Source organism: Colossoma macropomum, unplaced genomic scaffold (genome assembly GCF_904425465.1).
Source record: "Colossoma macropomum unplaced genomic scaffold, Colossoma_macropomum, whole genome shotgun sequence".
NCBI classification, from domain to species: domain Eukaryota; kingdom Metazoa; phylum Chordata; class Actinopteri; order Characiformes; family Serrasalmidae; genus Colossoma; species Colossoma macropomum.
The window spans coordinates 20,638,908-20,651,072 of record NW_023494803.1 but is presented as its reverse complement, the minus strand read 5'-3'; the positions used below and the strand labels follow the sequence as shown (position 1 = coordinate 20,651,072).

The window sequence follows — 12,165 nt, the reverse complement described above, 5'->3', positions numbered from 1 at the left end:
AGTAACCTTTTTACCTCTTACCTTAAGGAGAACTGATAGAAGGATTGAGTGATGGAGAATAGCTTTCAAAGGGAAAACGTGAGATTAAAAACTAGCCTAATGGTTCAATGTTAGAGTCAGGTGAGGATAACTTTTTACTGCAAAGCTTTAACTGCAGCCTTACAGTATAGACTGTTAAGTTACAATAACTTGTTTTAAACTTTTTTCTTTTTTTAAGAGCATGTTTTGGTGTTGAAGAAACATTATCCACTGTGTTAATAGTATTGATATATTATTGGATATGACTTTCTTTGACTCTTTACTCATTTGAGCCAGCTTCATTCAAGTTCATGCCATAAAGAGACATCAGGCCACTTTAGAAATAATCTAATGCAGTCCTGCCCTTTTCTGGAACCACACAGCTCTATGAATCCATAAGAAGAGCCTTCAGAGAAAGTAGTCTATCAGAAGATCTGGCCATAGTGACCCTTGTCTGCATGTTTGCCAGAGTCAATAAAGCATTTTCACTTGTTCTCCTCCTTCCTCAAGATTGATAGGCTCTTTGGCATGTTAAGAGCCAATTCGTTAAACAGGACTCCACACACTGTCCACGATAAAGAATTCCAGCACCTGCTGGGCCCTCGATGTCTCAAAGGTGGATTTCTTTTGTGAGCCGAATCCATTCCTGCAGTTCTGCTTTACTGTCTGCACCATCAGTGGCTGTTGGTATTGGTCAAAGAAGAATGGTTTATGTTCAACTGGTTATTTTAGGATTATTTCCCAAGTGACTGTTATCCACAGTATGCAATGCAAAAGACTCTTTACACTTACGGCAAATTTGGCGATGAATTTCATCCTGTAAATACCTCATGGGTCGCACATCACCGCTCAGTTAACCTATATCAGTTGATTTAGTGCTCACTTTGTGTGCGTGTGCACACATTGGAAAGAAAGTGTGACAGAGAGCGGGCTATGCACCTGCAGGGCTACGTCAGTGGCGTGGTAGTCCAGGCAGCCTTGGGGTCAGAGACGGCAGGCAGGGGTATCTGTTTAATGTTCTAGCAAAACAGCTCTGAATTTATGAACCCACAAGAAAGAGGGAAATGATATTGTGGGGGAGAAGAGAAGATAGCTCATGCTTCTGTCTTCTTTTTTCAAGAATATAGCAAGAATGCCTCCTTTACATTCTTTCTCCCTGCACAGAAACGGGCAAGATTCTTGTTTTCATTTTGTTGGGAAATATTCACTCAGATGTAAAGAAAAGAGACATTCAGGCTGAGGACAGTTCCTGAGTACACTGCTCCTATGAACACACAAATGAGCACTGCATTGTTCAGTCATATAGTCCTGAGTGTCTTGGTTGCATGACTTCACCTGCTTGCACAGTGTTATCCAGGGTGGAGCAGCTGTTACTGCGCAAGCAAGCTGCACTAATTAGCTGGCAAAGTCCAGTAGACATTAATGTTAATTAATGGTAAAAATTCAGTTTGTTATTCTGAAACAAAAGAGCTCTGTAATACCCTATCAAATTCAGATGATACATGCAAAAATGGGTGGCCTAAACCCACACTCGAGTACAAGTATTGTTACTTTAAGACTAAGGTTGAAGTTTTGTGAGTGGTGAAGTAAGTTTCATTTTTGCATTTTCAAAAAGTTTCAAAAGGTGGGTGAAGACTAATATGTGTAAATTATCATTGTTAGCAATGAAGGCAGTTAGTTTACGCTTAGTCTTTGTTTGAAATTAATGAACACACTTGTTGTGTCACCACTACGAGATCTAGGCAACTGTTAATAAATAATATTGCTAATGGTGATCACTGGGGTCCAAGCATGACACATTATTAAGGAGCCAGTACCAGGCAAAGGGCATAACAGGCAAAGGTTTAAAAATGACCTCTATTTATAATAGATGTTGGGTCACAAAAGAAGATTTGTGCCAAATTTTGCACATGTTGACTTTTTGACCTTGGTACAGTAAGCAACAGATTTTCAAAATGTCTAGAGAACAATTCAATTTTGGACATGACTTATGTTTGCATATGTGTTGAACTCAGCAAAAGAAATAATTCCATAGCAATTACCCATGTGTTTTAGTCTCAAAGTGCATCGAAATGCACAAAAATTTTCATGAAAAAAATCGCTACGATCTCCAAGGAACGATACCACCAGCCCCAAGTGCAGGGGACTGGTTTTTTAAACTTGTCACCATTACTATGTCTGGTAAAAATAACCCAGCAACAAAAGTATCAGGTCCAAAAAACTCAAATACTGAGTGCCTGTAGAACTCCAGTTAAACTTCATATTATATCTAGCATCTGTCAGTATAGGTTTCCTGGCTATTATTCTTCTCTATTGGGATTTTTTATCTAAAATAAAATGATAACATTTAAAATGAGAATGAATTCCTTTACTCCCAAATGTAATTGAGTATAGTTAAAGTTATTGTCATCTGAAAATACTTACAGAAATACAAATCCATCACAATATTTCCATGGGTTCATGTAGCTGAGTAAAAGCAATTTAATACTAGATACATTTGGTTATTTTGACGGATTGCAGTATACTACAAGAAATGTTGCAAACAATAAGGCTTCTTATGTTTTCGTCAGACTGTAAAAGAAAAAATCAGTTGTTGCCCAGCTGGTGGTGCTATGACATGGGCAAAAGGAGAGAAAACCATAGAGAACTTGAAGGTATTACTGGTCAAAAAACATCAAATAATTAGATGAATCAGTTACAGAAACAGTGGTTAGTTGCAGCTTATATTAACTCTTAAGTGCTTGCCTCTATTCCTCATCATCCCCACCCACCCCCACCACTCGGAAGACAGATACAGAAGATACACGTGGGTGCGCGTGTGACAGTACACTGTTTGAGGAAGTCCTTTGATTCCGTCTGGGCCTTGAGAAGGAGAGAGCCAGTGGACTTTATTGTGGTGGCTTGTCATTTCCAATAGCATGGGCCTGGAGCAGCACCAGCTTTGAGCATGTGGGGGCTCATCTGGGAAAGATTTGGAAGTCCCTCAGCATGAATGAAAACATACAAATGGATTTAATCAGGTTGGAGAGGGTTCAGGAGGGCTGCTGCTGGCCCTTGCTGCCTGCCTGCTCCCCACAGCCCTATCAGTATACACGATCTAAACTTGGTCAGCCTCAGCTTTGGGGACTGGAAGAGGACAGGAGGAGTACTAAAGGGACTGAGGAGAGGATGTGCTTCATTAATGGAGGTCTAGCTCATGAACCCCTGCCAGTGTCTTTAGAGTGTGCAAAGATATCGTGCTGAAAAATTGCACCAGAATTTAAAAGTTTGATGTAGATTGTTTTGTAGGTGTAGCTGAACATTGGTGAGTTTATCCACATTTAGATGGAGGCCTCCAGCATGATGGTTCCTATAGCGAGTTTTCTTTGCTTCAGTGGTCTGCACGGTCCCTGAATCTAAACCCCATCAAACATCACTGTAGCAGCTGGTACCCACTAAAGTGTGACTAAACAACATAATGACACAAAATGGTTAATTTAGTTAATTCCACAAGACAAAACAGAACAGTTTTGGGGATCAGGAAAGGTTTCAAGTAGAAACTCATAGCTTTTGTGGTTTGGACTGAAAGCTGGCTTAGACCCAGAGTTCCATGTTTGGACTTGTCACTGACTACAAAATGATGCCCTCAGAGTTGAGTCATTAATGATGGATTTCTGTACTTTTTACAGGTATCACTGAAGTGTAATTCCTGTGCAAATTACTGTTTTTTTGTCATATTTGTCAAAGACTAATGGTGATATATAATGAGCTGTGCTTTATGTGTGCCAGGACCATTTGGAACAGTCTGTGCCCTTGTGATAGATATTAGTGACTGAAACTTGGTAGATGCTACTATGTCATTATATAATAAAATAGAATAAAAAATCATTTTCACAACAGCATCATGGACATCGAGGGAAAGTGGCAGAGTGCTTGAGTGTTCCCAAAACAATGCTGTTGTGCAATAAGCAGATGAATTTTTTTACAGGTTTTGGTTTAATCCCATTTCTTCAACATGTCAAGGCAGGCTATTGTGTGCATGTAAACTTAATTAATAATACTGTATATGTGCTGTGTTCTTTCTCTTCTTGGCTTCTGTATTGGGTCTTCTATGGGGCCTTACGTTGTTTTATGGTAAGGAATATATACCTCCTGACTCGTACTGTCCTTTTAACTTGATTTTACAGCCTGTCTAATGCTGGATTTTTTGTTTCATCACTGACACTGTCAGCAAGTTATGCAACTCTTTTGTTAATGTCATCAGCAGTTCATATGTGGAATGTCTGGAGTGACATATTTCACTTTCAAACGGCCATGTGTGTCTTCCACGCTACAGTCTGACTACTGCTGGCTCTGAAGTCAGTGAAAAGTCATATTCTGTCAAGCATGTCAACAGTGATGCTAATGTGTTTACAAATGAAAGAGACAGGCAAAATTCTTCAGGGAATGTAAACAAAACAAGGAGGTGGTGAACGATTTACATTCTTGATTGATGATTGATTGATTGATTCGGTATAGGCTATTAATGAAAAAGTTCAGCAACTTCTTTTTTTCTCTACAGAATGTCTCTAATATGATGTAGATTAAGAGACTTTCTCACTAACACAAACATCCTTGCAGGCCTGCACATAAAGGCATTGTGCAATGTGCTTTAAGCAGCTGCGCTCCGTTTTCTGATTAATGACTCAGGATATTTGAATGAAAATATCAAAACAAGACAAGAAACTGTTGCAAGTCTCAAAGCCACAAATATCAAGCTCACAATGGTTTGGGGTTCAAACGAAGACTACTGCTTGCATGTCACGGCTGTTTTCTTGAAGACTTTGTGTTTCCTCCTGCCCACACAGCCTCTTGTTTAGAGGTTTTGTATTGTTGTCATTGATGTCATTAAGCTGCTTGTAAAGTGAGTCTGTTTGCTTTAAGGCGTTCTCAAGCACCAAAACCAGCTGGAGAACACGTTCCCACTGCATAACATGCAGCTTCGGAGTGTTACTTCAAAGGAAAAGAATTTCGTGTTGACTGTCTGTAACAGCCATCAGCCGACACTGATGGCTCCCATAACATGAATCTGTTGCGAATTAAAACAAATGTGTATTACTAGCCCAGTTCTCCTACAGCTATGCTAGATTAACCTAAGTCTTGTGTTGGCCTTTATTACACTGTCCATTGAGGATTCTTCCAGAACAACAATCTTTGACTTGATTTATGTGCCCCTTTATATGTGTGTATATACACCAACCTGGCACTTCATTAAAACCACCTTTTATCTGTAGTCGTTGTCCATTTTATCATCATCACTTACTATATAGATGCACTTTGCAGTTCTGAAATTACAGACTGTAGTCCATCTGTTTCTCTGCATACTTCGTCACCCCCCTTTTATCCTGTTCTTCAATGATCAGGACCCCCCCCTCAGAGCGGGTATTATTTGGGTGGTGGATCATTCTCAGCACTGCAGTAACACTGATGTGGTGGTGGGGGTGTGTTAGTGTGTGTTGCACTGGTACGAGTGGATCAGACACAACAGTTTTAAAACACCTTAATGTAAACACCTTAATGTCACTGCTGGGCTGAGTATAGCCCACCAACCAAAAATATCTAGCCAACAGCGTCCTGTGGGCAGCGCCCTGTGACCACTGATGAAGCACCTAGAAGATGACTAGACTAGAACAAAACTGTGCAGCTACCGTCTCTGACTTTACATCTACAAGTTGGATCAACAAGGTAGGAGTGTCCAATAAAGTGGACCCAGTGTTTAAAATCTCCAGCACTGCTATGTCTGATCCTCTCGTACCAGCGCAGCGCATACAAGCGCTCCACCACCATTTTGATAGATATATATATATATATATATATATATATATATATATATATATACACATACACACACACACACACACACACACACACACACACACACACACACCACGGTTTGACAATATAAAGGTAAATTGTTATCATGATAAATTACATCACAACACTTTTTTTTGAGGATATCAATATCAGGGGTTTCATCAGTGTTTTTAGAACACCGAACAACTGCATGTTGAAAAAGAAAAAGAGAGAGCCAACAACCAGTGTATTATAATTGATTGGGTCATCCCGTTATGCCATTATCTTATATTATTAGTTTACTTTTGCCAGTTGTTTATTTTTTCTCTCCTGATCTTTCTTCTATTGTGTTTATTTACCCCATTTTTGCAATTCCATGGTCTTTTAGTGTTTAGTGGTCTTTTAGTGTTTCCATGGTCTTTTAAAATGTGGCACTACTTTGTTGCTTTTGCATTTTGCCCATTTCAACTTCTACAAACCTCAGAAAAAAGAAGATCATGATGTGTATTGTTTATCGTGAACATGCCTGCAAGTGTGGTGTTATTTTTCCCATGTCGTCGACTTAATATTTAGCCTTCTGTGTTGGAGAGTTTGCACCTGGGATTGTTTTGCTCATGTTGTCTGCCTGTATTCTTAGCTGGCCTACTGACTCACTGTGCTGAGAATTACGAAGGCCTTAAGGGACACAAGAGACGGATGTTAGTCAGTACCTCCAGCATACCACAGCTCTAAAATGGCTTAGCTGCTGGGTGATGCTATTTTCTATGTGAAGTTTTCCTCTAATTGGTGATATTTTTCTCATTATTTATGCGCAAAACGTCAATGAGTTTGTTAGATTCTTTTTGCTGTGATGCTGGCATACATGGACTCATACATGCACTTAGTCATTCACACAAACACACACACATGACTTACTTCATTTTGAGGCTGTGCCCTGTTGATACACTCAGAGTGCCAGCACGAGTTGGTTTTGACCACACTGACAGTATGCCCATTGTTCAGCAGAAGGGGCAGCTGGCTGTCAGTGATTCTGTCTTCCTATCTGCTCTCACTCACACTTAAGCCTCATCTGTTAAAGCCGCAGCACTACATCATCAGACCTGGAACAGGACTCCCCCTTTGTTATAGAGTGTGGTTTAGTCTCTGGTGTCATTGGGCAGTTAAAGCCCTCAGCACCTGACTTGGAACACCAGGAGCAGCTTGTCTTTTCTTGCATGTTAACAGAAATAGCATTTAAAATCACAAAAAATATGTCAAAAGTATTAAAACCTCTTGATTTTCTCTTTAAAAGAACATTATGGTAATGAAAAATTAAAAATGTACTAAATTTTGCTTATCCAAAATGTGGTCAATTTGCCAAGAAGTATTTGATGTCTAAAATCCACTGCTTTAGTTTTGAACTGTCGCTACGAGGCTAATTAAGCTAAAATAATGGAAGGCCTACATGCCATTGGACAAACTGCATGCCTAAATCATTACACACTTGCCTCAAACTGTAATAAAATGTTAGGTATACTCAAATAGGCTTGCTTACGTGGTTTCTGACATTGCTTGACCTGCTGCTATCTATGAAAAATGGACAGGAATGTGTTGCGTTGGTGTAAGTATTAGTATTGGCCTTCTAGGAACCTGTATTTTGTCCATACTTTTATCCATTTTTTACAAAAATAATTTTAATAAATCTGCCACAGCCTCTTTCTTTTCTATTTAAATGTTCTGCTGTTTTTACATGCCATACTTTGCTTCGTCATGGCCTGCTGGGTCTTTTAATATCACACCTTTAACGTTAACAGCGCGTCTGGGCTCACCAGGACACTTCTCTTCTACAGTCAGCAATTTAACACACAAGAGCTTATGCTTGGGGACATTAAAGTAGCATGACATGTTCACACCTTCAATTTTTGCCATATGTCTTAACCTGTATAGTTCGTACCTAGAACCTTTCTCCCCGATATGTCAATGGAAACCAGCAGGTGGGTGGAAGTAAATGAAAACCTGCCATGTTAACAAAGCTTGCAATGTGTGGTTAATTCCTAGAGGGCATGGAGTTAAGAACTCTTGCTCTCCCTCATGTCAACCTTTCTTGTTTTCCTCAAGGGCACTGAGCACAGTGTTTAAGGTGTTTATTCTGTCCTCTCTACAGGCAACCCAGGAGTAGTCGGATTTTATAAAACTTTTATGTGGACGCTGTATCAGGCATTTAATCGACAATACCCAGTATGGAGCGTCGGTCATGCTGGACATTGTGCACCTCCAGACTCAATGGACATGGTCGAAGGTAGGTCATTACGAGTTTTCCATTTTTTATAATATTTGATCTTATCCATATTTAAGTATGATGACAAGATCACTGTTGCTATAAAGTCAGTAGGTGGCAGCAGACAATTAAAGTGGTAATGAGACTGCAGTTGTCCAGGGAAATATGTGGCACATCAAGCAGTAAGTTAGAACCCACTAACCTAAAAGAAAATGCCAAAATGGCCCATTTTTATGTTTACTGTAGCCTGTATTTAGGTCAGTGTTTTCTATATTCAATTCTTTTTTTATTTTGGGTTTACTCTTTATATAAGCATTTCCAATTTTTCACAGCTTGCTGAGCTTTAGGTGTTTTTATTTGCATTGTGTGGAGTTATCAGGCAAACCTTAAGCGAAGTAAGACGCTCCTCTGTCAGGTCTACCCCACAGTAAGGTGGAATGTGGAATGTGGACAGTGTTGGCCAACCAAGCCAGGCAGCCTCTTTCTATTCTTCCCTGTGCCAGTATATGAAAGTGCAGTATGTTCATCCATAAAGCAGTGTGGACGTTTTTATTGAGCTCGCTACGTGGGAAAGACATTAGCCAAGCCCACCTGTAATAAGCCAAACCACATACAGATGGCTAGGATCTCTGAAAACAGCACTTCCACTGGCTAGCTTGATGGATTGGACAGCGAAGGTGGAAGCTGGCCATATCAGGTCCACAGACAGGACGAAAAACTGTGTAGGCCATTCACTTCTCATTAGATTCTATTTAGACTTATTAACATATTTTTCACATATTTATGACACCTGATCTTGGATAATTCTATCAGTCATGTAATTACCAATGTGGTTATGTCATGAAATTAGATTTGTTTGCTGTTAAAAAAAAAGAGCTGCATCTGTACTATACAGTTGATCACCAAAGACAGTAATGTTAATACAGTGTTTCTTTAATATCTTGAAAATGGTGAGTAAACAGAAACTACAGGTTGACAGATATTAAGTTGCTCATGTGCTCAGTGCTTTCAAGGTGACATGATATATTACCTCTACTGTTCCTTGAACAGTTCCTTGTACTAAGTGGACGACATAAGCATTTCGACAAATTGAAGCAATGAACAGTTCCTCTTTTTATCATGAACACATGGCGAACGCCCACAGAACTGAGGCTGTAATTTATTCATGGACACATAGGCAATATCTGGTGATGGTCAAACAGCAGACGATGACATCCGTTGCTGTTCGTATCATGTTGTCCCATCACTAGCGAGATGATTAAAAGTCAGAACTTGCCGATGAAATCAAACGTGCCAAGAGATGACAACAAGCGGCAGGCTTTTGCCAAAGCAGCATAGATAAAAGAGAGGATATAATTAAAAGTTATATTTCTTCTTCCAAAGCTCTCTGTTTGAGTGACATTCCTGATTATCATCAATGGTAAACTTAAGCAGGGCGGTATCAAGTATACAGGGTGCTTTTTTCTTTTGGCCCATTGTCTTGTTCTTCTCAATGATCCATCCCTCATCATGCTCTGCCATTTGGTTCACAGATGCCCATGTCCAGGGAAGTAGTTGCTTACGTTACAACCCACTGCAGAATTTATAGAGTATCAGACTGAAACCAGCTAAAAGATCTTATGGACCTTTTATATATCACAGGGACTTGCTTGGTTATTAAAGGATTTTAAAAAAAAATTAAAAAGCTGTCTTGTCAGTTTGTCAGTTTTAACTGATTATATTAAACAATCATTTCCAAGTTATTTTGGCCCAGTCATACTTTTTTCTCTATCCATATAGTGACACATGATGAAATCATGGTTGTACCGAAGGGAGGTGCAATGCTCACAAAATCAATGACCCCATAACTGCCAGGTTTGTGAAAGCTTTAATCACATGCAGTTTCAAAGATAGTGATCAGTAATATTAGCATCACATCAGCCAATTTGAAAGGTGTCTGGTATTAGGGGACTTTGTATTTAGTCAAAGATTAGAAAACATGACAAATCAGTTACCAAAGTTCGGTAATAAAAAGGGGTGTAAAAATGCAATAATGCATGATCAGTCTGTATCAAGCTGAAGGCGGCTTTTTAACTGCATCAATTTGGAATGTCAGGGCTGGTTGTAATTAGTGGTGTAACAACATTGTGACATTGTGATAACATGATGCGAAACTGTGACAGTGTGCGTCGTTTAGATTAGGGGTGTACTTTCCAACTGAGTTTGGCATTCAAGTGTCCGTAAGGCTTAATGAAAGAATAATCAGTTTGAAAACGCTGGTGCTGTGCAAAAATTAATACCTGCGAAATAGGGTTCGTGTTGGATGAGTAACAGAGGCTTTCTGTTCAGATGAGCTAAGGAGCTTAAACTTCAGCTAATTGGCACAACCCAGAATACTGATGATGTCTCGTTGTCCTGTTACAGATGAACGGTGTGCCAGTATGTTCGTTTAAAGGAGCCGTATGTTTTCAGTTTCTGGACCTTCAGCTAGCGACGTTAGCTTCGTTAGTGTTAAAGCCGTGTTGTCTCTGCCTTTACAGTCACTTAATAATGTGCATCTTTGACAAAGCTCATATTAAGAGACTCATGGTTCATAGCAGCGAAGTGTAATATACTCATGAATATGAGCAAACACCACAATTTGCTGTACTCTACAAACATGCAATTGTCGTTTGACTGAAGTATTAGTTCAACTATTGGTATGTTTTCGCTGTCTTTGTGATAGAATGTAATGAAGGACCAAGTAGTGACAGTATTCAAATACTGACACCTTGAACAGTTAAGTACCTGTGCACATGCCTAATGATGTGACAATGCATTGGGGAGAATGAGCATTCTATTAATTATGCCATCTAATCCAAATTGATTGTTTGAACAGCAAATTTTGCAGGCAACCAGCACCAGTCAGCAACTCAAGTCAAGTCATACGTGTTAATGTCAACATTTGGCTTTAATCTCATTTGTGAAGAGTGGAAATGAGTTATCATCATTTTTCTTTGTTCAGATGTTGCTCAGAACATAGTGGAAATATCAAATAGTGAATTCAGTATTATCAATCATATAAAATTGTGGGCTTATTTTATCATTACACATGTGGATTTAATGAGGGATAATGGAATATATGTACATTAGTTAAAGGATTTTTCTAGTTTTCTCCCCCATTTAGTCATATTCAGTTCCACCCTAGTTAGGACTCCCCCAGTCACACGATACCACCAGTGCTAGGATGGCGAAGGCAAACGCAAGCTTCCTCCAAGTCATGTGAAGCCAGCCACTGAATTTTTTTGAACTGCTGCTAACACAACCTCATAGAATAGCTGAAGATGCTTGGAGGAGAACACTAACTGCCAGTTGTGTTACTTCAGCTAACAGACACCTGCACTGGCTAGCATTGTGCTGGGTGATGGGGGGAGAGGGAGGGCCATCCCAGAGAGAGCGACTCCAATTGTGCTCTCTTGGACTTCAGGCCACGGATGGCCGAAGCACTGGGGATCGAACTGGTGATCTCCTGATGATAGCACCAATGCTTAGACAGTTGCACCACTTTTTGTCTGTTTCGCTTAAATGTCAGTAGCGTTTCCAGTCACAGTTGTGTGTCCAGCACAATTTTAAATAAGTAAAAAAAAAAAAATAAATTCCTGAAATGCAGCAAAATAATAACATTTTAGTCTAATTGATGCATTGAATAGTTTATAAAACCCTAGTCGTTAGGGTTCATTGTTTTAACTAGCTGCAATGGATGTGCTATGTGAAAGGATAGCTCAGGAATTGACTCTGAATGCGGCCCATTGATTTACTACTGTTCAAACAACACTTAGTCAGCCAGGGGTCAGCAGCTGGCAGGGCTACTCGGAACCCTCAGAAACCTCTGCTTCGTCTGGGGAAATGGCCAACCCTGCACAGACACGGAGAGACTTAGAGTGCATTGATAAGATCTTCAACCTTCTAACCACTTCACTCATTCCGGCATTATAGGACTGGTTGTATTTAACAGCAAATATTAAGCGATATCACATCCTTCTGTTTTGGAAACATAAACGAAAGCAGAGGGAAAAGGTAGTGGGGTAAACATGCCAAATGTCTCTGCGGAGAAAACTGTT

At 39.7% G+C, this 12,165-nt stretch overlaps 1 protein-coding gene across 1 annotated transcript in view; it reads left to right on the top strand.

The window, feature by feature from the left end:
• ldah (lipid droplet associated hydrolase) overlaps positions 1–12,165 on the top strand; it is a 63,036-nt gene that overhangs the window by 14,321 nt on the left and 36,550 nt on the right. The window contains exon 3 of the mRNA XM_036592906.1: positions 7,973–8,107. Within this exon, the coding sequence (XP_036448799.1) occupies positions 7,973–8,107 (135 nt within the window). The remainder of the gene's footprint in view (positions 1–7,972; positions 8,108–12,165) is intronic.